Source organism: Taudactylus pleione, unplaced genomic scaffold, assembly GCF_031769625.1.
Source record: "Taudactylus pleione unplaced genomic scaffold, aTauple2 ptg000093l, whole genome shotgun sequence".
Lineage (NCBI taxonomy): Eukaryota > Metazoa > Chordata > Amphibia > Anura > Myobatrachidae > Taudactylus > Taudactylus pleione.
In genome coordinates this window covers 22,838,175-22,865,478 of record NW_028284495.1, presented here as the reverse complement: position 1 = coordinate 22,865,478, position 27,304 = coordinate 22,838,175, and the positions used below count along the sequence as shown (strand labels likewise).

At 45.6% G+C, this 27,304-nt stretch overlaps 1 protein-coding gene across 4 annotated transcripts in view; it reads left to right on the top strand.

The window, feature by feature from the left end:
- OSBPL1A (oxysterol binding protein like 1A) overlaps positions 1-27,304 on the top strand; it is a 200,249-nt gene that overhangs the window by 64,443 nt on the left and 108,502 nt on the right. For all 4 annotated transcript variants that reach the window (XM_088469602.1, XM_088469600.1, XM_088469603.1 and 1 more), the window contains 2 exons: positions 2,324-2,405; positions 20,466-20,572. In XM_088469602.1, the coding sequence (XP_088325728.1) occupies positions 2,324-2,405; positions 20,466-20,572 (189 nt within the window). The remainder of the gene's footprint in view (positions 1-2,323; positions 2,406-20,465; positions 20,573-27,304) is intronic.

The window sequence follows — 27,304 nt, the reverse complement described above, 5'->3', positions numbered from 1 at the left end:
TCGGGTGGTCATTACAATACTTTATGATGCAGCCTGCCCTCCAAACGGAAAGATTAGAGTTAGTTGGATGCCATGAAAAAGTTTTATGTTGTTTAATGATTAATGTACATGGTGTGCTGCATTATGAATCATATAGAGTTTGATATATATATTACAGCCTGGCTAATTTTTATTTTATAAGATGTAATTAAAAGCCTATTATGCTGTAGGCAGTATGTATTTGCTTGAATTCTTTTTTTCCTCATTGGTTTTATTATTTTCAAGTAATTGGGATACTCGAAAGAAAAGTGCTGGGTGGAGGTTGCAATAATGAAAATATGAAGGTTTGGGGTGGTATACTGTATATACACATACTGTTATACAGAATTTAAATACCTTTATCTTGAGATGGGATGTAGTCTGGTTTCCAGCGGACAAAAGATAGGCACATTGCACAATGTTGTAAAGGCCACATATTGGGATATATCTATACTATGAAATTGCCTGCTGACAAAAAATTTCATCACGTTGGAATGTAATGACAATTGGTATGACCTCTGACCCCTCCTACCAATGTCAGATGCACAGGAGTATTGGCGGTGATAGAGAGATACAGAGGGGTAGAGAGAAGGTGAGGTGGTAAGAAATAAAAGGTGGATTTATCTCTTTAAAGATTGGTTTTAGGGGCAAATATATTTAATTGTACTCGGTATTGAAATATCTATTTATAGATTACAGAATCTATATAATGTCAAAGGAAACTGATTTATTGTATACAATTACAGCATAAGCAATAATGGTAATTGCTTCACTGGCATGATATGTTCCTAAAACAGCAAAAAAATCCCAGCTTGGCGCTAATGAAAACTAATAAAAATATATATAGATAGCTGCATACACCAAAGGGTCTGTGTAAACCCCAGAGAGATTACCAAGGCAATCACAAAAACAAACAGAAGATATAGGTGTTGCACTAATAAATAATAATGACTGGACATGGCAAAAATCAAGATCAAGACACCAGATGTATAGTTAGAAATAGTTCTTTATATAATATGCATAAAAAGTAACAATGTACAATAATTAAAACTACTTAATAAGAAGTCTATGTAGACTAGTCTGATTATATTGTAAAAAGAAAACTGCTACAATAGCTAGTACGTGATTTCCCTGCTGTGGGGACCGTATATATATATATATATATATATATATATATATATATGAAACAATCTGTCCAGAAAATATGACAATCTCACCGGACATCCATACACGTAATTAAAGTCTTAGTTCACCTTCTCTGACCTCCAGGTCCAGTAATGGTGAGGCATTTAAACAACTCTGTGTATTGGAGAACTGAGCCACCCGTTTTGTGACCTCTAGGTCTGATATTAATCGGTCACTTACTGGGCTCAGTAGATAGTGCTGCTGGTATAATGTCTCCCGTTTGAAGACCGCTGGTAGGTGATCCAAGGACAAACTCATCCGGAGGCTATAATGAAGTCAACTCGTGACCGCCTTTACCTTACTCCGCACACAGGGCCTGATTCAGACCCGGACGCTATTTGCGGCCGCTCGCTGGCTAAAAGGGGCCGGCTATTTAAATCATGTGCTCGCACTGCGTCGCGTAAAGCCACCCACTAAGTAATAGCGAGCGGCCGCACTATGCGCTCGCACCTGTATATAGACGCCCCTTTGCCACTCGCAACACACGTTATCTCCGGCAGTTGTAGGATTAATCGGGAACATCGAGAGCCATTGGAGCTGCTCGCAGCGCTTGTGGTAGCCTTTTCCCACCACAACTTGCGAGCAGTACAGGCTAAAATACAACCCAGTCACGTGTGTAATGACGCTACTTTGTTAATTATGCACACCCATTAAACGCCGTTCTGATGGTCGGGCACGCCTGCGTTCACACATCCACACCCCTGTTTACAAGCACCTTCCCCTGTTACCACCCACAAACGGCACTATCTGTCACTCAAAATAGCGTCCCGACTGCGGGCTACGAGCGAGCACTTTCCCATCGCACTGGCTGGTTCGCGCACGTGCATTGCAACTCATGCATGCGCAGATTGCGAAAAATCGCTCAATGCGAGTGCAGCATAGCGTCCGGGTCTGAATCAGGCCCACAGTCCAAGTGCAGCGTACTCACGGTGTGTATAGAAAGTAGCACTGGTGGCTCTCATGGATCAGAGAGACAATGTTCCTAGTTAGATTTCATTAGTATTTTAAAAAAAACAAATCTTGCAGGATATTCCCTGCTAACAAGCTTGTGCTGCTAATGAAATAGTCTGTATTTAATTTGATTCAATGACTTTAACTAGCTTTCTCCTCTCTATATCAGAATGCTCAAATTGGACACCAGAGATTGGATAAAGAAATCTCAGAATTTGTCAGTGCTTTAAAAACTTTGGAGGGCTCAGCAGGTAAAAGTATCACTGATTTTGTTATATGTTTAAACGAAAGTGATTTCTGTTTGTGTTTATTGCAAAACATAGCTACGATTCATATAAAGTGTCTAGCATAAACTTGTGTGCATTTGTAATCAGTAGTAGGTTTAGTATATTACTCAGGTTAGTGGCACACTGGCATTTAGAGTATCAGATACATTTATCTGGCCATTCTGCCTGCACATAGAAGTATATACGCTGCGTCCCTGTCACATTTGCAGTTCTGTAAATTCACAGAGCTTTTGTGGTCCAATGTGAAATGAACCTGATACTTCTGCGCCTGCTGATTCCAGGCAGAAGGAGCAAATAGATGCCGGGTTCTGTGACCAATAAACAGTGGGCACAGAGCGTACCAGTGTACCACTAACTAAACTAAAGCATAAATAAAGTAGTCTTGATTGACTAGCATTATTATTTATAGACTAGTAGTGCTTACACTGTACAGCTGACACATTTGTAACACCATTCTAAATATACTAGATCCACTGCCAGCACGCTTTCCTATGTTCTGCTTACTTTCTCTCCAGTAGCAAGTAGATTACTGATTTTCTACACAACGATGGTGCGGCTTTGAGAGCCGGTAGCAGCTTGGAGACTGACGGAGCGGCTAGAGAGCCAGTGGAGTGGCTAGGGAGCCGGTAGCAGTTTGGAGGCTGACTGAGCGGCTAGAGAGCCAGTGGAGCGGCTAGGGAGCCGATAGCAGCTTGGAGGCTGACGGAGCGGCTATAGAGCTGATGGAACGGCTAGGGAGCCAGTAGCAGCTTAGAGGCTGACGGAGCGGCTAGGGAGCCGGTAGCAGGTGAAGGTTGACGGAGTGGCTATAGAGCTGGTGGAATGGCTAGGGAGCTGGTAGCAGCTTAGAGGCTGACGGAGCGGCTAGGGAGTTGGTAGCAGCTTGAAGGCTGACAGAGCGGCTATAGAGCTGGTGGAACGGCTAGGGAGCCAGTAGCAGCTTAGAGGCTGACTGAGCGGCTAGAGAGCCTCCGGAGCAGGATTCACAAAAACCAAGATGATAATAACGCTGACCATGAAGCAGAGCCGAGAGATCCACAAGGAACGCTATAGTCGGCGAGGTCGGCAAAAGTTCAGCATGCACAAATAGGAGCAGGAACCAATCATGCCGTGTTATGGATACACATGCCATCCTGCGGCGTCTGGATTGCCTAGCAACCAACGGAACAGCACCAGGAACAATACTGCCAGAAGGAGGAACATTGTGATAGGAACAAGTTGTGAACTTGACTTGTAACAACTACCAGCAAAGCGGAAGGGAGCGACATATGTAAATGTTAATTATCTGGGCTAATATGCACACATACTGTATATTTTTTAAAATTAAGAAAATAAAAAATAGAGCGAGTGCTGCTGTACTGAGCTGTTGTCCTTGTGTAAAGAATAAAAGAATGTGGATAACACCTAACATGTAGATTGAGAGCTGTATTGAGAAGTTGCCCATCTCTCAGAACAGATGCTGAGAATTATACCTTGCAATTTGAGTAATTTGGGATGGTGCCACTATTAAGTGATGACAAATTATATTGATAATGGCTTTATGACAGAGACCTGGAGATGAAGTGTCTTTCATTGTAAATCGTGTCTCTTAAGGTGGGTACACACCTGAAAGATATATCTGCAGATCAAGTGATCTGCAGATATATCTTTAGATGATGGTCGTTAATACTCACCGGCAGCCGCGGGTACAGCTGGCATGGAGGCGAGGCCGCCCCCCCCCCTCCCTGCAGCTGCCGCTGTGTGTTTACGGGCGGTCCACCGGCTGTGCAGCACAGCCAATGTGAGATGTCTGTGAACTACGCTGTTCAGACATATTGTCTGTACACACTGGCAGACGGTCAGCAGATATATTGGCTGATCAATTGATTGTGTACCCAGCATTACTGTACAGGTTGGTAATTAGTCAAATGTTCTTGTACAAATAAAAGTTAGAAACTTATGGATCCAGTGATTGATTTTACGTAGAGAGTGCGGGGCTGCTCACCTCAGTGAGTGCATTGGCAGTGGCTTTCTGCTAATGGCAAGCCAGGCAGGCTAGTTGGGGTATATTATGCTGACTTGGTCATATGTTAACAGTGAACTTTTTGACATTTCATCATGTCAACATTCAGAATGTCAAAACTGATGAAATGTCCACATGGTCTGAATGTCAACAATGTGCTTGTGCGGCAAGCCTAACACCTAAGCCTAATGCTAATGTCGACATTTTCACAATGTCAACATTTCATGACAACATTTTCAGATGTTGACATAACTATCAACAATATAAATGTTGATACTGCAAATGTTGACTTGATGACTGCATACCGGACAGGCAGTCCCAGGGGAAGGTGGTTTCTCCTCTGGGACTGGCAGCCCGCACTGCAGTTAGTGGAAAGTGCTTCCACTAACTGCAGCCTTACTAGTCTTCTATTGTTCTGCCAGCCTTACTAGTCTTCTGGGGGCCACAAAGAAGAACGAAGGAGTCGCTGCTGACGGATATTGTTATACAGTTGAAGCTATATGTAACCTACAGAGAATATCTCATATATATGCTGTTGCATTTATAGCAGTGATGGCCAACCTGATACACTTCTAACCTTCAAAAGGGCCACACATTTCAATAATAAATAAGCAGTTCTAAAATTACTTTGTTTATGCCCACATTACTCATTCCAAAATGCCCCCTCATGCCAATCACTTGCTCCAAAATTCCACCACATGCCACTCAAATCTTCTACTTGCTTCACAATGACACCGAAGGACCTCAGACCCCCATTTGCCACAAAATTTCTCCACATGCACTTGTCATAATAATCCTCCACATGTCCTCAGATTCCGCATGTACTCCAAAACTCCGCCAATTGCCACTCAGACCTCCCACATGCTCAATACATGACATCCAGACTACTGCAGATTCCACTCTAATCTCCCAACATACACTTCAACTTCTGTTTATGTCCCAAATGCTGGCCAACTATCCTTTATTTGGAAGGTTCTCAGAGCTACTCGAAAGGTCTGTATACAGTAGGTCAGGTTATCTTACTTGGAGACTTTAACCTGGTTGTTGATCCTAAAAAGGATAAATTCAACTCGACAGGAATAAACCACCTTCTGTTTACCTGAATGCCTCAAAGTCCTTTTCACACCTTCTGTTGGAGTATGATATGTTTTATGTGGCAGGCATTACATCCTGCCACTAGAGACTACACTCTAGGGTTCATGGAACATACTCTAGAATTGATATAGCGTTTCTTGGTAAATGGCCATTACAACAGGCCTATAGCTCTGAGATCATCCCAATATCATAGCCTGCTCATGCCCCTCTTGGGATCTAACATATGTAGCCCCACTTACTAGACCCTGGAGGTTTAATGGCTCTCTGTTATACTCCATAGAAGCGAAACAGGCTTTGTTGATGTCGCTATCAGATATTGTTTTTCACAATAAGCCTGAGGATTCTATGCCTATAAATTTTTGGTGCAACCTTAAGGTGGTCCTCAGAGGCATGGCGATCCAGATCAGCTTTAGGATCAGGCGAAGAGAGGTTAAGAATCAGCAAGATTTGGAATTTATTCTCCAATCTTTGGATTCTCAACGTAAGGCAGACTCCACCAATTCCTCTGTTTTCCAAAATATTCTGAAGGTCTGACAGCAGTTGAGATTTATACCTTGAGAAAGATTAAAACTACGGTCGATAGGATGAACCAAAGGTTCTACATTTGAAGTAAATAGAGCATCTTGCCTGTTGGCCTATAAGTTAAGAGGTAAGACAGCCCAAGCTTCTGTAAATCACTATATAAATTCCGTTTGAGCTAAATTAACCAATCCTCTAGACCAGTGGTTCTCAAATTTGGTCCTCAGGACCCCACACAGGTCACCCCGCAAGAGCACAGGTATATTAATTTCTCATTGACACATTTTAAAAGATCCACAGGTTGAGCTAATTATTTTACTTGTGAATCTGTGAGGAGACCTGGAAAACATGCACTGTGTGGGGTTCTGAGGACCGAGTTTGAGAACCTGTGCTCTAGACGTTTCCAATATATTTGCTTAATATTATACACATCTTTATACCTTTAAAATATGATGTAGCCTGGAATGGGATTGAAGTACCGGCAGCTGAACAGTGAAAATCCGACGGTAGGAGATCCCGACGGGCCGTGGTAAGTATCCTAACCCTCCCCTCTCCTCCCTCCCTTAACCCTAACCCTCCTATAGGGGTGCCTAACCTTAACAACCCCCCCCACCCCCCCTAGTGCCTAACCCTAACCTCCCCCCAGGGGTGCCTAAACCTAACTCCCCTTCCCCGCAACCTAAACTTAACCCTCCAGGGGGATGCCTAATCCTAACCTCTTCCTAGTGGCGCCTAACCTTTCCCGGGGGGTGCCAAGTGTTATACTTACCCATCAGACGACGATCGGGATGGCGGGGGTCGGTCTTCCGGTGTCGGGATTAACATAGGCGTCGGCATTTCGACGCCTGTGTTAAGTCCCGTGTCGGGCAGGAAGTGTCGGTATTTAAACTGATGGCATTGCGTCTGCCGGTCTAATAACTACATCCCCTCAGCCTACATCAGAGACTATCTCTGCTTTCCCATCTGATCTGTCCCTACCGACTGCCTCGTCTCAGTCTTTGGAATCTTTAAATGCTCCCTTGACGGAAGCTGAAATTAGAGCTGCCATTTTAAGCTTTAAAAAAAGCTGAAGCCTGGGCCCAGATGGCTTCTCTAATGCCTTCTATAGCTCTTTTCAAGATGATCTTAGCCTGATCCTATTGCAAACATTCGAGGCAGGCTCCTCCCTAGCTTCATTCCCTGCTGAAATGCTTGAAGCATGCATCAGAACTATATTTAAACCAGGTAAAGATCCCCTTCATGTCCAAAACTATATGCCTATTGTCTTATTAAATACCGATATTAAGGTAGTGGCCAATTGACTAAACCCGATGTTACCCTCTTTGATCAATTTTGATCAAGTAGGTTTTGCTTTAGACCGATAAGTTTGCAACAACAAGCGTCGAGCTCTTAATATAATTGAGTATGCTACATGTATGGACACTACATTACTGGCCCTCTCACTAGATGCAGAAAAGGCTTTCAGCTGGCTGCACTGGGATTATATGAAGGCTGTTGTACATAAATTTGGGTTTTTGGGTTGGTTTTTGGACACCATCTTAGCTTTATATTCGACTGAACGCACGGGTATATTGCAACTGTTTATTTACCATGTTTACAGTTAGCAATGGTACTAGACAGGGATGTCCGCTTTTTCCCGTATAATTTTTGTTTTAGCAATTGAACCTTTTCACAACATATTTGCGATTTCTAGGACATATGTGGCCTTTATTTATTAATGGATCACAAGATAAAATCTGCCTATTTGCAGATGACGTCCTTCTTTTTGTTACTTCTCCAGTAACCTCTCTCCCTGCTTTACAGGGCTTGATACATGAATATTCAATGGCTTCCTTTTATAAGCTGAATGTAAATAAAAAATAATTTTTACCTTTTGAATGCATCACCAAATATTTTGTCCTCTCTACAAGGTGAATATAAATAGACTTGGCAGTCCCATTCCCTTAAATATCTGGGCATTCTACAGCTATGGAGGTTTCTCTTTTAGAATTTAACTATGGCCCTTTCTTGAAAAATCTTACCAGGTTATCAAAGGACTGGATTAAGTATGAGGTTTCTTGGCTAGTTAGAATAGCTGCTGTAAATGATGTTTCTCCCAAAAATCTTCTGCCTATTTTGGTCCATCCCTCGAATCCTCCCCCTTTTTGTGGCTGAATATTTTTCAAACAGTCTTCAATAAATTTATTTCGAACAATAAAAGAGCTAGATTAGCTAAAAAATATCTCATGATGCCCAAAAATTTAGGAGGCGTGGCCTACCCATATCTAGAAGTATATCAACTAGCCTGTATAGTAGACCAAATTAGTGATTGGCCTACATGCCCATGCCCCAAACTTTGGGTCTCTTTGGAAAATGATATGTTGGGCAAATTCTCCCTGCAGGATATGCTGTGGATTCCACCTAATTCTAGGATCCACATTTGTCATATCCCCAGGGTAACTACTGCTATCCTGAAAGCATGTGATGTTTTCACGTCCCATTTAGACCGTCTATTTCCCTCCAACACCCTATCTATGATAGGCCTGTCAACCTTAATTCTTGACCTGAATTTAAAATCATGGTGCACTAGAGGTGTTTAATCCCTTTATACCCCTTTTACACTGACTGAAAATTTGTGAAAGCGCATCAACCTGGGATTTTAGTCAATGTAAACTAATCAACCCGGGTCCAGTGATCTGGGGATCCGACCCGGCTAGCTTGCAGGGATGAGGACGGGTCATTCCCGTGTCACCCTGCAATGTAAACGGGGCAGCCCAGGTCACGATGACCTGGATCACACCGCATGCTGCTGATTGGCCGGTTTCAGTGGCGCTTGGAGATGACATAATCTCCAAGTGTCCACTGCCGAGCCGACCAGAACGGAGCAGTGCACCCCACCCTCCCTCCCTGCCTCTGGACTGCTGTGGATTAAGGTAAGAGGGGAGGGAGGGGAAGCGGCGCTGCTCACCTGCGCCACAGAGCCGGGTCAGTGCTGAACCAGCTCCGATGTGAGCAGTGCAGCGCCGTGGTGTAAAAGGGGGTCTGTCGCGGGTCTGAGCTGGGTTTGAAACGTGTTCCAAATCCTGGGTCAGACCCGGGACTTTGGTGTAAAAGCGGTATTAGAGATCTTTATTCAGGAGCTAGTTGAATGTCTTTTTCTCAACTACAAAATAAGTTCTCTATACCTCCCCAATGATTTTTACAAGTGTCTACAAATAAAGCACTGGAGTCAGTGTTTCTTTTCTTTACAGAGTCCCCCAGTACTATCCCTGCTCAAGTTAATTTCTGCTTATTCTCAGGTACACGCAAGGGGGACATCTCCTTCTGGTATTCTCTATTGCTGTCTTCAAATCAATCCGAAAAAAATTCTGCTAAATTAAAATCGGAACATGATTTGAATATTTCTTCTTCAAGGTCCATAGGGCTCCACAGGGGAGACAATGGGGTGTAGGTGGGACCTGGAGAACCGGACACCAGCAACAAAGCTTTTCATTCCCAAGATGCTCCGGTCCTTCCCCCTATACCCCGCCCACAGCCTGAGGGCAACTCAGTTTCGTTGGTGTCTGGCAGGAGCTGGACCACCATTTTTAACAGTGGGGCTGCTTTAAGCAGCTCAAGCTTATTTTTTTTATTTATTTTAATTTCTAGTTATTTTGCTACTGAGCAGCAGCGCTAGATAGTCCCTTGGACGTCTGCACTGCTGCTCTATCCCCTCTCTGCGACGCCGTGACATCAGCCCTCTGTTATGTACTCTTGGCGGGCTCTGAGAGGGACTAGCTAGCAGGTTCCCCGGACCGCAGACTGCACCCCGGAATTCAGGGGACAGGTAAGGTGGATCCCGGCTTGCAGGGACCCGCGTCTTTGCGCAGTCTTGCCTACGGTCTCTGGAGACAGACAAGAGACGCTGATGTGGACACTGGTTCACCCAGGACTTCACTAGACCACCAGGGCATATATATCATTGGCACAGGGCATATTTTACAGGCCAGGGGACTCGGTGGTTAACGTCAGCAAGGGGAGAAGGCGCTCTCCCTGCAGCCCCTCCCCCAGCTCAGGATGCCATTCTGCTGCGGTCTTGCTGTTCCCTGAGCTGCTCCTCCTTCTCCCTCCGCCCCCTCGGAGAAGTGTGGTAGCCATTTAAGGTATACTAAGGTATCGGGGGTTCATTGTACCTCACATCTCCCTATATTTGTGAGAGCTATCACATACTATATAGCTCGGTTGCACACTACAGTGTGCCATATTACATATACATCTGGGTTGATCACTGCACTGTCAGATTGTGTATTTTATTATTCTTGTGGCTATGTCTGGCAAAGGAAAGAATAACAAGCAGGCTGATGCTGCTGCTTTACTCTGGTGTCTTGTAAGTCCTGCTCAGCGGGCTTAGCTCCAGAGGACCTCATTGAGGATGGTCTTTGCACAACTTGTTATACCACTCCAGGTACATCAGCCCTGGTGTCTTCTCCTCACGACCCACCCTGGGCTACCTTTTCACAGGTGCTGGCAAAAATTGCGGGCCACCTAGCAGTCCCCGTGATAGCTCCCCCTATGGGATGGCCACAGCAGGTGCTCCCTGCACATCCTTTGCCTCCTCAATGGGTAGACGTACTTTCTACCTCAGTACAGAGTTTGTCGGATACCTCTACAGCTTTTCAGCAAATGCTGCAAAAAGAGAGACCTTTACTTAGTAAACCTACTAAGCGTGCTGTGTTATCTTCCCAGTCCACCCAACTATCAGATTCTGATGGATCATGTGGGGAGGCAGAAGATGCAGACCCCTCTAAATTAAATATACCTGCACTGGTGAGAGCTGTAAAATCTATTCTACAAATAGAATAGGCAGAGCCCGGTCCTAAGGCAAAACAGCCACTTTTTAAACAACAAAAGGTAGTTTTACCAGAGTTTCCTCACTCTGACCAGCTATCTGATCACATGAGCAAGGCATGGAATATGCCCAGTAAAAGGTTTCAGCTGCCTAAACGTTTAAGTTCCTTTTACCCTCTTCCCGCTACTGATTGCACTAAATGGGAAGTTCTCTCAGCAGTGGATTCCCACATAACATGTCTGCTTAAGAATGCTACCTTACCTATCCATACTGCAAACTCCTTAAAGGAGACTACGGATAGAAGGATAGAAGCTTGTCAAAAATCTATATACACTTACCGGAGCTATTACTCATCCTACTAGGGCTACGGCCTGGGTGGCAAAAGCCATTGAAAGTTGGGCAGAGGCCCTAGAAGAGACATTTCACCCCAATGCTTCAAGGGAACAGCTGTCCTACATATCTCACATTAGAGATGCAGCCTCCTACTTAGGTTAAGCAGCTATGGATACGGCTCTCCTAGCCTCCAAGGCATCTGCCACTTCTGTAGTGGCTCCGCTCCTTGAAGGAAGATTCATACTCTAAAAGGGCTCTGGAGTCTCTGCCTTATTCAAGGGATATCCTGTTTGGCCCAGCATTGGATAAAATTGTGACTACCTTGGCAGCTTCCAAGACGGCGTTCCTGCCCTCTGCATATAATACAAAAAGCCTAAGGCGTCATCCTTTCAGTCCTTTTGTCCTCATGGAAAAGCTAAGGGTCAGTCCTTTCCAAGGCATCAGGCATCAACTACTGTAAGGCCTCCAAGCCTAGGACCAAACAGACCTGGGCTACTAGATGTCCACCTATCAAATTTGAGGACAAGCCTTCAGCCTGGAGAGGCAGTCTTCTCCTTGGGGTCTGCCAGGGTGGGAGGCTGACTTCTTCAATTTGCCTAGTTTTGGCGTCAGACCACATCAGACTCCTGTGTAAGAGAAGTGGTCTCCCACGGATTTGCCCTTTTCTTCCTGATGAGACTTCCCCCAGCAGTTCTTTTGCACAGAACCTCCATCGGACCCAAGCAAGGCCCTGCTGCTCCAGAAGGCCATTCAGTCCTTACTGCTTTCAGGAGTAATAATTCCGGTCCCCTCCTCACAGCAAGGCAAGGGCTATTATTCTACCCTTTTCTTAGTTCAGAAGCCCAACGGGTCTCATCAAGGGATCAGACTACTCCCATACTTGGACGATCTCTTGCTATTGGCCAGGTCCCCAGAGATTCTTCACCGCCATCTGTAGCAATTGCTTTTCTAAAAACGCATGGTTGGCTGATCAACTGGAAAATGTCTTCCCTGACACCTTCTTAGAGAATGGTATATTTGGGAGCCCTCCTGGACTCACAGGTTCAGAGAATGTTCCTAACACCAGACAAGATCTCAGTAACACAGCACCGAGTGTCAATTCACTCTGCACCTCAGACCTTGGGATCAACGGTGTTCACCTTTTGACATCGTGGAGTTCGCTCAGTTTCACTCCAGTCCCCTACAACACCTGATACTCGCCACGTGGAACCGGCTACCCCATCTGCTCAGATTCCAGACTATGGGCCTCTCCCTGGAGGTTCGCCTGTCCCTAGCCTGGTGGCTACAGACATCCCATTAAGACAAAGGTCGCCCTTTTTGGATCCCGGACTGGGCTCTCCGCACCATGGACGCAAGCCTCCGAGGGTGGGGCTCAGTGACCGGTCAGCACTCCTTCCAGGGCCGCTGGACCCCAGTCGAGGCAGTGTTACCAATCAACGTCCTGGAACTTTGAGCCATCTACAGAGCTCTCACTCTGGCTCAGGATATTCTTCAGGGCAAGCCAGTACAAGTACAGTCTGACAATGCCATGGCAGTGGCCTACCTCAATCACCAAGGTGGCACTCTAAGTCGGACAGCAATGGCAGAAGTGTCCCACATTCTCACATGGACCGAACACCATCTCCCGGCCATCTCTGCAGTATTCATCCCAGGAGTTCTCAATTGGGAAGCTGATTTCCTCATCCGTCACTACGTGCATGCAGGAGAATGGTCTCTACATCCAGAAGTATTTCAGCTCCTGGTGGACAAATGGGGTCTACCGGATGTGGATCTCATGGCCTCAAGACAACCACAAACTTTCAGCATATGGAACCAGGAAAAGGGACCCCGACGCAGCCTTCGTGGATGCATTGTCAGTGATGTAGACTTTTTCCATTTGGCGTATCTTCCTTCCAATATCACTGCATCCTCGAGTTCTTCGAAATTTCAAGCAGGAATGGGGCACAGTTCTGTTGATAGCTCCGGCTTGGCCTAGACGTCATTGGTACTCTGATCTTCAAAGAATCTCCATAGATGTTCCTCTTCAACTTCCTCTACGAGTAGACCTGTTGTCTCAGAGTCCATGTCTACATCTGGACCTTTTCCTGGGATTTTCCAGCTCTGTGGTCCAGACCATGCTCACAGCACGTAAACCGGCCTCAGCCAGAATTTATAACCGAATATGGCATACATATTTCCAGTGGTGTGCTCCGAGAAACTATGATCCTCAAGTTTTTAAAGTTTCTAGAATACTTTCCTTTCTTCAGGCTGGATTGGTTCTAGGCATCCGTCTAGCATTTCTGAAAGTGTAGGTCTCTGCTTTGTCCATCTGTTTCCAGTGCAGAATTGCTCCTATACCGGTTGTTCACACCTTCCTGCAGGATGTTCTACGTATACAACCTCCCTTTGTCCCTCCTGTGGCTCCATGGGTTTTGTCAGTGGTGCTCCACGCACTTCAGGAACCTCCATTCGAACCCCTGGAATCAGTGGCTCACTGCGAAGACTCTGTTTCTTCTGGCTATAGCATCTGCCCATAGGGTATTGGATTTAGGGACGCTTTCATGCCGCTCCCCCTTTTTAATCTTTCAGCCAGTTGGGGCTTTTCTTAGAACGCGCCTGGGCTTACTTCCCAAGGTTGTTTCTCGTTTCCACATAAATGAGGAAATTGTGGTCCCGGCCTTTCAATCACCAGACCTCTCGGCAGGTGAGGCCTCATTGGATGTGGTCCATGCTCTGAAGATCTACGTGGATCGTACTACTTCCATCAGGATATCGGACTTCCTCTTTGTCCTATATGGATTCCACAAGAAGGGATGGCCAGCCAATAAACAAACTCTGCTGAACAGCTATGCAAGGCTGCCACGTGGTCTTCTGTCCAGGTCTTCGAAAGTAGGGTTTTCCTCTCAGCTCAGTAGAGTTCCAGCTCTTGAACAACTGCTTTGGGACATCCCCATTGTCTCCCCTGTGGAGCCCTATGGACCCTGAATAAGAAAAGCAGAGTTATGGTAAATCTTACCCTTGTTAACTCTTTCTTTGAAGTCCAGGGCACCCGCCTACGGGTTTCTTCTCTTGGTCACTTGTTTCCTTCTCTGTGTGAGAGTGTGATTCTTCAGCGTTCCTTCTCTCCTATCCTGCTCCTGCCTTAGGCTTGTTAACAAAACTGTGTTGCCCTCAGGCTGTGGGTGGGGTATAGGGGGAAGGACTGGAGCATCCTGGTATTGAAAAGCTTTGCAGTTGGTGCCCTGTCCTCCAGGTCCCACCTACACCCCATTGTCTCAACTGTGGAGCAATATGGACTTCGAAGAAAGAGTTAACAAGGGTTAGTTTTACCTTAACTCTCCTACTTTTCTCTAGAATCCCATGTTTTGATTATTTCTCTCAATTTTTAAAATGTCAAAATGTATGTCACATATCGAAATGTATATGAAACTGTTTTATCACATTTATTTGACTCCGTTCAATTGCATAAAATATGGACAAGTGGGAGAGTCCATTCATGTCTTCTGGGAATGTCCGATTATACTCTTTGGTTAGAAGTAGAAGCCCTCATCTGCAATGTTATTGGCCTGCGGATGTATTTGTCTCCTGTCACAGCGCTACTATATATCTTTTCAGACCATATACCAATACATTACACAGGGCAGCCATCAGAGGGGACTGGACCATAGAGAGAAGGGGCCCGGGTGGCAGCGGTGAGGAATGCACTTTACCTATTTTCCTATTACCAGGCCCCACAATTTCTAATGGCAGCCCTGATATCACAGATCACTTTTAAGGGCATTTTCTTCTTCAGGGTCCGTAGGGGGTCCACAGGGATGCCATGGGGAAATGTGTTTGGGGGTTATTCAAGCACCAAACAGATAAGCTTTCAGCTCCTAGGATGCCACAGGTCCTCCTCCACATATACCCTGCCCCTGACCACAGGCATTCAGTTTTGTGCAGCAGGATTCAGACGCACCTTTTATAATAGGGTGACTGCTCAGGCAGTCCCAAGCTTTTTATTTTATGTTTTTTTATTTTATTTATTTTTACTTCAGAGCAAGCACTACTTGGCATCCTAAAGGATGACTGTGCTGCTGCTCCACCAACCCCCACTGGTGACGCAACACCAGTAACCGGACTGGTAATTTCGGCGGGCACCATCGGAGCTTGGCTAGCGGCGATGCTGGGACTCAAGACTGCAGCTGGAAGCATGGGGACGCAAGTAAGGTGGATCCCCGCTCGCGGGGAACCATGTGACAGTCTGTACCTCTGGCGGTTGGAGACCTGCTGGAGGTTGCTGTAGTGGGGCGACCGAAGCGTCTGCTCCCCCACTAAACCACCGGGGCAAGTCAGTCTGGCATAGGGGGCACTGGTGGTGGCCATGTTATAAGGCTAGCGACCCAGGAGAGTTAATACAGCATAGGGGAGGTCAGCTTTCCCCGGCAGCCCCTCTCCCAACCCATACGCCAATCCAGCTGAGGTTTTCCTGCGTCTGGGTTGCTCCTCCTACCCTCCTCTGTATATGAGACGCCCAGCACCACTATCAGTGCTCTGCTTAAAATCGCTGGTCTCAGGAGGTTTTGGGTCTAATCTCCCTGTATACCTCTCCCCTGAGGCCAGGTTATACAGCGCTCAAAATCCTACCCAGCCTTGTGTGTTGAGAAGTTGATTCAGGGCCCTTTGCAAGTATATTGTATATGTGTTGTATGTGACTTTTGCTAGCTCTGCTGTATTGTTACTGCTTTTATTTTCTGTACTGTCAGGTATAACTATCACTGCTATTTCTCCTCAACCCTTTGCTACAGGTGGGGAATATTTAATAAAATTTTTTTTTTCTCAAATTGTACTTCACATATTTTGTTGCTTGGGAAGGCAGTCACATTTGCACTTCTTTATTATGTCTAAGAATAAGGGTAAACAGGAAGAAATGTAACCTGGGGATTTTATGGCTTTCCTGGACATTCAGGATGCGTATCTGCATGTGCCTATTACGCCATCCCACCAACAATTTCTATGGTTTGCTTTCCTGCAACAACATTACCAATTTCAGGCACTGCCCTATCATCGGCCCCTCTGGTCTTCACCAAAATAATGGCGGTTATGACGGCCTACCGCAGTCGTCAGGGAGACAGAATACTGCCATACCTGGATGACCTCCAGATATTTGCACGGGGATGTAGTTATATTGCCGGTGGATGGGCATTAGATCGAATGAGATCGGGATACCGGCATCTGGTAAGTGCTTGTCCCCGGGGAAGGGGTGGGTAGGTTTAGGCACCACAGGGGGTGCCTAAAGTTCCCGGGGGGAATTTAGGGTTAGGCACCCCTCCCCGGGAGTGTTAGGGTTAGGCTGCGGGGAGGGTGGGTTAGAGATAGGCACCACTAATGGGGGGGGTTTGTGTTAGGCACCCCCCCCGGGGGTCATAGGTTTAAGCTGTGAGGAAGGGGGGTTAGGGTTAAAAAACCACAAAAGGAGGGTTAGGGGGGGCAGTGGAGGGATAGGGTACATACCTACCCTCGTCTGGCTTCCGCGGCCGGGGTATTTCGTAGCCAACCCCTTACACGTCTATGAGGGGTATTCAATATGAAACGTAAACTTCGCTGTCGTTTCATATTGGAGTTTTTACGTGCGTTACAGTATCGGGCGCGCGCCCGCTTATCCCCGTATTCAATATGAAATTAACAAAAACGGGAGTCTGCGAAGTTGGATTTGCGTAAAGTTACGACCCCCCTAAAGTTGTAAAAACATGGGGGATCACTATGGGTACCCACGTTTTAGCCTTTAAATGAAAGTCGAGGATTTAAATAGCCGCAGCAGGTGTTTTTTCCCGACATTGAAGAAGTGATGCAGAAGAGTTTTTTTAAGTGGTCCCCTCAAATTTGGGGTACATGAGAATGGGTACTAGCATATTTTTAAGTCCCTAAAGTAAGTTTTTAAAAATTCTGCAATTGTGCACCTGCCGCTAATAATCTATTCTAGAAAACACCTGCCGCATACTTGCAGAATAGCCCTGAACCTATTTCCCTATTTTTAAACAATTTTTTCCCATTTTTTTTTTCACCCCTATTTTTAAATAAATTTTTTGGGGTGTCCCTATTTTTTTTTAAAACTTTTTTTGACATAGTTCTTTTTTAAATGTCATTCCCAGGGATACAGGCTATTTTTTTTAAGCCTGCACCCCTCAACCCCAATTCTGCACTTTTTTTCGACACCAATTCAATGGTGAAAAGTTATCCCCGTTTTCGAACCTGCGATAAGTCTTTGAAATTGAATACGGTGTAAAAGTAAAACCTGCGATAATGACGTCATAGGTGCGATATTAACGCAAAAATTATGTTTTCGCTCCCATATTGAATACCCCTATATGTCCTTTACAGCTAGAGCCTTTTCTGCATTTGCCACCCTGTTATTATATTGATTTGCCTTAATTGTAAAGGCTACAACACTTACTGTCAGTATATTTCTCAGCCGTGTACAGGGATAACCACTAGAACATATCCCGAGTGACACTTTGATAACAAATACACAAATAAATGGTTGCTGTAGTTGTACAAGATTTTCCCTGCATTACTAAAAGTAATTTGGCAGTTCGGTGATTTGAATCAAATGAGCAGCTGGGTGCATTTTTGTATTCTGTGTCTGCACAGTGTATTTGAAGATGCATCATTCTAGCCTTTGTGCAGCCTGACTGACCATCTTGAGGACAGAGACTGTACAGCTTGGCTGAAAAGTAGCTTTGCTAGGCTGTGAATTGATGACCTCAATCTTTAAGCAGAGAAATCTATCCTAATCCTCTGAGGATAAACCTTTTATTTGATTAACTTACAAAAGTACTTGGCTTCTGGGATCTTTTTTAGCAGAAGACAAGTAAAGTAAAATGTGCATTGTAAATTTAAGTTACTGTGGTAATCTGTTAAACAAGGCTTGGTGAGTAAATTAAATCATTATTGTCATTTCAAGCCTTGATGGTGACAACTAATATAACGTACAGTCTGATTTCGAAGTACAGCAGAAATGTTGATTGTTTTATTAAAATGTAAATACTGATACAATAAATTAATACAATATACAGAGAAGAGAAGATGTGTGTGTACACAAAACAGAGTGTTTAGCAATTAAAAGTATTGACCTTTTAAATTTTGGCCTTAAACACACCAGGAAATAAATAAACCCCACATGCTAATGCCGCGTATCCACTGCCCGATAACATAGGGTGTTTGCACAATTACGACATTGTAATCGTGCAATCGTTCAGTAATTGAACACACATCGGGGATTTAAGTCTCGGAAACGACCAGTGATGCGCGCTCCCGCTGGTCGTTTCTGACATCAATCATCGCCCGAACATCCTGGTCAACCTGACGATAACGTCAGGTTGAGCATTTTTGGGGATGATTGATGTGTTCAGTAGTCTCTGTCTGCTAGTGGATGTGCCCCTTAAGGAACCATCCTGTTGTCTACCAAAGATTCATCGCTCCAGAAGACCTTATTCCAGTCTTCGTTAGTCCACTGGTGGTGCTTCATGGCTTGGACAAGCCATTTTTTCATTGCTGCAGAACCCATTACTTGTTCCATGAAAAAAGGCTTTTTTAGAAGTCTGAAACATATATTACTTAAATATTTTTTTACTAACCTAAACTTTTTTTTTTAAAGCTACACATCCACCTAAAAATGACTGCACAATTCCGACATTGTAATCATGCAGTCGTTTCACAGTCTGTGCTGTGCCTACACTGAACGAGCAATTGTTGATTGTAGGCAGATCAATCATCCCCTAACATGCTCAACCTGACGTTCTCGTCAGGTTGTTCAGCATGTTCGGCCGATGATTGGTGTCGGAAATGACCAGCAGGAGCGCGCATCGCTGGTCGTTTCCGACATTGATGTGCCCGATTCATGCACGATTCATGAGCGATTGAACGATAATGATATCGTTCAATCGCTCATAGAAATCGGCAAGTGGATGTGTGCCTTAACTTTTAGTAGTTAACTGCTTACCAGTGAACCATTTCAGGTTATTCGCTGGACTTGAATTGCTTAAATCTGGAAAAATTGGGGTGTTCTAAAACTATTGATCTCCGTATGAAGCTGAAAATATACTTGGTTTCAAATAAACCATATTTTTATTTTATTTTTCTGTGTATTCTGTATCAGAAACTTTATTTCTGTGCATATATGCATTTATTACGAGTGGGGGCTGGTATAGCCTCTTCTGCAGATAATAAATGCTACTATCTAAACTTCACCAACATCACTGAATTATTCATTAGTGAAGCAAGAAAATAAAACACATTAACTTTATTATCCACTGTAGCTGTTTTATTAAATAAGTTTAAGCAATTTCTTTCCACTTCATCATAACTGACAATAGTTATATACACAGCACTTTCAGCACTTTTCGTTAATAAACCTCAATATCTAAAGCGCACATCTGCACAAAAATCATATCAACCAAGTAGACATAAAGGTCTTTCTCATACAAAGTTTGACAATGAAAGTTTATATTTAGTTGCTTTGGTTTTAGGGCAGATTTGCAGCTTTACTACGGTTAGTAACCTTTTATAATGGTACTGGTGTTGAACATAAAGAAGTGATAAAATAGAGACTGTCTGGTAGATCTGCTCACAGGCCTTAATTTAATGTTTTTGTCCCCCTAGCCTACTTTTGCTGTCGGGTTCTTCCCCATTTTAATTCAAAGGGTAATGTTTTTTCTGAATACCTCCCTGTGCCATCTGTATAAAAGAATTGCATACAGTGCCAGTAGATGTAAACAGTAGAAAATGCTACAGTAGATAAAATCTAATATGATAATCTGTTATGGTCTGTCTCCTATCCTACATGCATGTGCAGGGAGAGCAGGGGCACGTGCCCAGTGGCTACCACTGCTAGATTGACGGGATAGACCATAGAGGAGAAGGACCCACCGGGAACAGCGGGGGGAGGAGGCACACGACTGTCCGCTGCTCTGAACCACTCTGCCCCCTTCAGAGGGGACGGACAGGACAGTGCGGAGCGGCGGCCAGAGCCAAGAGAGGGCATGACAGAGCAGGGGCACAGCTGTGGGCAGACTGATGTGGCCTAGCCTATGTGGGAACCTTAAACAGAACTTTTTTGGTATGAGCAATTAAAATACTTTTGTACACAGTGATCCATGATACTCACTTAAAAATCTCTGGTCTACTGTAAATAAATCTAAGTAATGCTGCATACCTGAGATCATCAAAAAATAAACTGTATTGTCTTTTGTTTTTAAAGTGTTCTTCTCTTTGTCACACGCCATCACTCTCTTTATTTGCAATTTTTCAGATTTTGACCCTGTTATTCTGCAGCAAATGAAACAAGTATCCGAGGCTTCCCTAGAAACGTGCAAAGCTTTGGCCAATTGTCTACTTCTTTTTACCAAGCATGACAAGGTCAGAATACGTTCCAGTAATATTGTTTTATATGGTCAGGCTTCAATTGCTGTGTAGTCTGTTGTCTTTTCTGTGGCACACCTAATCTTCATACATGCCAAACATTCCTGTTCTGTGGCCAAAAGAGGAAAGGCCTGCTGTTGAAATGGTAAGGTCTTACATTACATGTTGAGTGGTTTGGGTGGATGGGTCCTATTTGTGTTGGTTTTCTTTATATTTACCAGGAATGTCAGACTGTATCTGTGTTTTACCAGCATAATGTTTGAGAAAATAAATGATCTTACCCTGGGTGTGTGTGTGTGTATATATATATATATATATATATATATATTATATGCGCGCTGTGATTTTTTTTTTTTTTTACATTCTTCAGCACATTGAATGTTAGTTCACCAGAAGCAACATATGCTGGCAAACAGAGGAAAATGCACAAAGCAATTGTGGTTTTGGGAAACACCCCAGAAATAATTTCTCACTACCCTAATATATCCCAGGACCTCAGTTGCCCCACCCCACACACACTTAACCTAATTCAACCCCAGCAATCTCAAACACATGTACACACACGCACATTTACCCTAATTCTACCCCAGCAATCTGGCACACACTTCGTTCAGAAAACAGTGAGTCTTTCTTGCTGCAGCTTCTCCTCCTCCCTGTGAGTCTGAGAGATGCTGCTCAGTCCATGTAGCCCCGCCCCATGCTGAGGCATCGGAAATATGCACAGGTGCCCCAGCCTGAGTACATTCTGCTGATAATGCCTATGGTAGTTGCAATACAAATCTCTCATCCATGATCCTCCTGCCCTTCACAGCACATCCCAGTGGCCGGACCCCAGCCAGCTGCAGGGAAGCAGCAGTGGGGATTGTGGTGAGATGCAGAGGCCTGTGGTGTGATGCCTCGACGGGACAGAGCTATTTTGGAGTAACAAGGCTGACCTATACAATAGTAGGCAGCCGGTTTTATGTTATGGCTGATCCATATTTACCTGCTTTTCTTCTTCAGGGTCCATAGGGCTCCACAGGGAGACCTTGGGGTGTAGGTGGTGGTTGCGGACCGGGCACCACGCACTTAAAGCTTTCAGCTCCCAGGATGCATTGGTCCATCCCCCTATACCCCGCCCCCGAGCCAGTAGCACCTCAGTTTCGTCTGTGCCTGGCCGGAGTCGGGTCAACATTATGCAGCTTAGGCAGCCCAAATAGCTTTTGTTTATAATTTGTTTATTTTCTATTTTTCTGCTGAGCGTGCAGCAGCAGACTGTCCACAGGACGTCTGCGCTGCCTCTCCATCACCCCTCCGGGCGCCGCAACGCCAGCTTCGGCTGGGGATTTCGAAGGGCATCCCGGGGTCCTCGTTAGCCGGCCCCGCTGACGGACCCAGACTGCAGCCCGGACGCAAGGGGACAGGTAAGGCGGGTCATTGCTTGTAGTGACCCGCGGATTGGCAGTCATACCTCCGGTCTCAAGGGACAGAATCGGGGGCACTGAGAGTGAACACAGGCTTTGTCCAAAGTGATCCACGAGACCAGTGGTTCTCAAACTCTGTCCTCAGGACCCCACCCAGGTCGCGTTTTGCAGGTCACCCAGCAGGTGCACAGGTGTATTCCTTACTCACGGACACATTTTAAAAGGTCCATAGTTGAAGCTAATTATTTCACTTGATTTAGTGTGGAGACATGCAAAACATGCACCGTTTGGGGTCCTGAGGACCGAGTTTGAGAACCTGTGCACTAGACCACCAGGGTACATCCTGGTGGTTAAAAATCATCATGGGGAGGTCAGCTTTCCATATTAAAGCGGCCCCTCAGCTCAGGGCACCATTCCTCTGAGGTCTCGCTTCCCTGAACTGCTCTCCTCCTCCGACCACACCCCTCAGAGGTTTGACAACTAAAACCGATTAAACTACTCTTTCTGCAAATATAGCGTACTGTTTACATACTCCTATACATTGAAAGCTTGCATGTTCAACAACTAAAACTGGATTACATTACTAATTGCTTACAAACTCATTTTATATTCACCATGCTTGTATGAGTTTCTAAACACAGGAACAAGTCGTTTATGATAACAAAATTGGAACATTGAGATTTATTTCCCTTCAAACTATGAAGCAACATCTCTATAAAAGACAAAATTTGTTTGTTTTTTGATACCAACAATATTGTTACCTTGTACTGTAGTCTATGATTGCAATGTTTAGGTCATAGCTTTAGTAATGGTATATTTGTTGCGCCTATTTGTCTATTAGTGTGGTCTATATATTATTAGTATTCTATCCATAGATCTCTGGGATTTTATATAGTTTTTTTGTGTAGCTATTTTAGGTATGCAGTCTGGATGCCGACGGTCTGCAACCCGACTGTCCAATCCCGGCAAGGGTCTAATGACAGGCGTCGAAATCCTAACACCTGTCATTTTACCTACGCCGGCATCCCGATCGAAGGAAAGCCGGGCGCGGACATCTGCGGGGGGGGGGGGTTAGGTTAGGGGCTCCCAGGGGGAACTTAGGGTTAGGCAGCCCCCCGGGAAGAGTTAGGCTAGGGCAAGGGGGAGTTAGGGTTACTTAGGGTTAGGCTGCGGGGAAGGGGGCGTTAGGTTTAGGCACTTAGAGGAGGGTTAGGGTTAGGCACTTGGAGGGTAGGTTAGGCACCCCTATCGGAGGGTTAGGGTTAGGGGGGGGGGAAAGGTTAGCGATACTTAACTTAATTAACGATCAGGATTTTCACCCTTGCCGGGCTGCCACTGTCAGAGTTTGAACTGTAATAAATGTGTATTTCTTAATCTTTGACTAGTGCCTCCAACACTTTCTTACATTGTAACTGTGCCAGTCCCGCTATCTCAGCGAGGGATTGGTTATTATTCTACTCTTTCTGGTTCAGAAGCCGAATGGGTCTCATCAGCCTATTCTTAACCTCAAATCCCTAAACAAATTCTTCAGGGTACCCAGGTTCAGGATGGAAACCCTACGCTCGATCATCCTAGCTATGGAGCCTGGGGACTTAATGGTATTTCTGGATATTCAGGACGCGTACCTACATGTACCTATAGCGCCCTCACATCAGCGATCTCTCCGGTTTGCTATACTACAGCAACACTTCCAATTTCAGGCTCTGCCCTTTGGACTATCCACAGCTCCACGGGTGTTTACCAAAATTATGGCCATCATGGCGGCCCACCTGCGTGGTCAGGGTGTCCGACTGCTACCATATCTGGACGACCTCCTGCTCTTAGCAGGATCCCCAGAAGTGCTTCACAGCCATCTGCAGCTAACCATTGCTTTCCTTCACAAGCACGGATGGTTAATCAACTGGAAAAAGTCCTCCCTGAATCCCTCACAGAGAATGATTCATCTGGGAGCCCTGCTGGATTCTCCCGATCAGAGAATCTTTCTGACATCAGGCAAGATCTCCACACTTCAACTAAGAGTGCGCAGATGTCTCGACTGTCGCCGGGTGGTGATCCACTCAACAATCATGGTGTCCACCTTCGACATGGTGGAGTATGCTCCGTTCCACTCCAGGCCTTTGCAGGTCTGGAGTGGAACCTCTCCAAGTGGAACGGGTTACCCCATCGGATCAAAGCTCAGACGATGATACTCTGTCCAGAGGTGCGTCTGTCCCTATCTTGGTGGCTACAGAAAATCTCATCTAACCAAGGGTCACCGCTTTTGGATCCCGGACTGGGTACTCCTAACAAACGGACATCAGTCTCTGGGGTTGGGGTACAGTGACTGGTTCACACTCCTTTCAGGGCCATTGGACATCGTTCAAATCAACATATTGGAACTTCGAGCTGTCTACAGGGCTCTCATATTGGCCCAGGACATACGTCACGGAAAACCTGTACAGGTACAGTCCGATAATGCCACAACAGTGGCTTACATCAACCATCAAGGAGGCACTTGAAGTCGGGCAGCAGTGACAGAAGTGTCACGTATTCTGACATGGGCCGAGGGTCACCTCCCGGCCATCTCGGCTGTGTTCATTCCAGGAGTTCTCAATTGGGAAGCAGACTTCCTCAGCTGTCATGACGTGCATCCAGGGGAATGGTCTCTTCACCAAGAGGTTTTTCAACTCCTAGTGAGCAGATGTGCCCTCCGAGAGGTGGACCTCATGGCCTCCTGGCACAATCACAAACTGCCGGTGCATGGGTCCAGAACAAGGGATGCCGAGGCAACCTTTTGTAGACGCATTATCAGTGAAGTGGTCCTTCCAGTTTGCGTACAATATTCCCTCCAGTCTCTTTTTCTTCCTCGAGTACTTCGGAAGTTCAAACAAGACTGAGGCACTGTCCTGTTGGTGGCTCCAGCTTGGCCCAGACGTCATTGGTACTCAGATCTTCGGAGTCTCTACATCGACACTCCGTTCCTGCTGCCTCAACGACCGGACCTGTTGTCTCAGGGTCCTTGCCTTTACCCGGACCTGGGTCATCTGTCTTTTACGGCGTGGCTCTTGAAACATCCCTCCTGAGGGCCAAAGGATTCTCTAGCTGTGTAGTCAAAACTATGCTCAGAGCGCGTAAGCCAGCCTCTGCTCGGATCTGCCACCAATTGTGGCATACATATTTCCAATGGTGTCGTACCAGAAGCTATGACCCCCAAGTGTTTAGGATTTCCAGAGTCCTGGCCTTCCTTCAAGCTGGATTAGACATTGTACTCCGCCTGGCCTAACTGAAAGTGCATGTCTCTGCTCCATCCGTTTGGTTCCAGCGTAGACTTGCTCCACTACCTGATGGCCACACCCTCTTCCAGGGTGTCCTCCGTATGTAAACTCCCTTTGTCCCTTCAGTGGTTCCATGGGATTTGTCAGTAGTGCTTCGTGCCCACCAGGGTCCTCCGTTTGATCCCCTGGATTCTGTGGAACTCAAGTGGCTCACAGTGAAGACTGTTTTTCTTCTGGCTATGGCGTCCGCCAGAAGGGTGTCGGATTTAGGGGAGCTCTCATTTCTGATATTCCATAAGAACAGGGCTGTGCTTCAGACTCGCCCTGGTTTACTTCCAAAAGTTGTTACTAGTTTCCACTTTAATGAGGAAATTGTAGTCCCGGCCTTTCAATCGCCAGACCTATCGGCAGGTGAGGCCTCCTTGGATGTGGTCCGTATCCTCAGGATATACGTGGTCCGTACCAGTTCCCTTCGGAGATCAGACTCCTTATTTGTGCTCTATGGATTTCACAAGAAGGGATATAGGCTGATGGACTGATGCATCCTGGGAGCTGAAAGCTTTAACTGCGTGGTGCCCAGTCCTCTCCAGTCTCCCTGTGGACACTATGGACTTCGAAGAAAGAGAGTTAACAATGATGAGGTTTACCATAACTCTTTTTTTTCTCTGCGAGATACCTGGAGAAGATATACATGTGACCATTCTGGGGCTCTTCACATCATTAGGCCCCGTTGGGCAAAAAGCTGTGATTGGGTGGATCTCCCATATCCTGCACATTCTTCAGGGGATGCGGGGGACTTCCTTAATACAGAAGTTGTCTCCCACACGTTCTGGGACAGTAAGTATGGGCTGATCCATATATCTATACTAATATTATAAAAACGTTGGGTCTGTCTGTTCCAAGTTGGCGCAAAAACTACTTAGCCGATTTTCATGAAAACTGCATAATTTTGTAGCGTAAACTCCTAGAAATAACATAACACTTTGTTTCATCTTGATCAGTCAAGTAAAAGCTGAGCAGTAAAAGAAACTAAATTTATTGACCTAATCAATGCAAGAGATAGGTGTGGCACCATGCGCGCGGCTGGTAAGGGGTGGGTGGAATAGGTGCTTTGGGCTCGCGTTCACTGGAATAGGATAGGTTACATACAGTAGCAGTGTCTGCACAGGGTACACAGTGACATTGGTGTGAACGGTAGGCGAAGACGCTGCTGGTCAAATGGACCACTCCTGCTACAGGGCCCCTATGCAAAGCAACACAACTAGTAGAAGTGATTTCATTGTAGGTGACACTGCGGGTAACAGCTAGCACATCTCTGTGTGTGTATATAGAGATATATATACTGGTAGGTGTGTGTGTGTGTGTGTATATTTACTAGCTGGAGTACCCGGCATTGCCTGGAATTTTAAGAATGTTTGTTTACACATCATCCTCCAACAAACCTCTCCTTAGGCAGGACTCACGAAAAGTGTCATCCAATCAGTTTTACCCTTCAGGGGCTGACAAATGAATGAACCGGAAGTAGCCACTGTGCGTTCCATTGTGCGGTCCACCAACCAAGGGGGTAGACAAAAATGTTTGGTCGCCACTGTTAACACCATCTAGTTGTGTAAGCTGATGCATGAGCAAGTATGAATAAAAATTTGTGCTGCAGAGCTGCGTTTTTGCATCCCAGTATAGTTGCCATCTTTATGGGCCTGACTGTAAATCAGATGGATCTCTCCTCATGGATGCAGATATGAATTTTGACCATATTCAGACTCATAATAAGCCTGGCTTAATATCAATAGTGGTCCCTCAGTGCAGGTTTGCTGACTGTGGCCCTGATTCAGAGCCGGACGCTCTGACAGAGCGCTCGCTCTGAATCAGGGCCGTCCTTCTTCACTTTTAGAGCGGCCTCCTGGCCGCTCGTATAGCTGTGGGTGACCACCCACAGCTATAGCGAGCGCCAGGCAGATGGTCGCGATGGTCAAGACCATCGCGACCAGACCCTTGTGGTAGGGTCTCGTTGCCACAAGCCCTGGAGTCGTTTTGGCTCTATCAGAGCCAAGAGCACACCCACTGACATCACT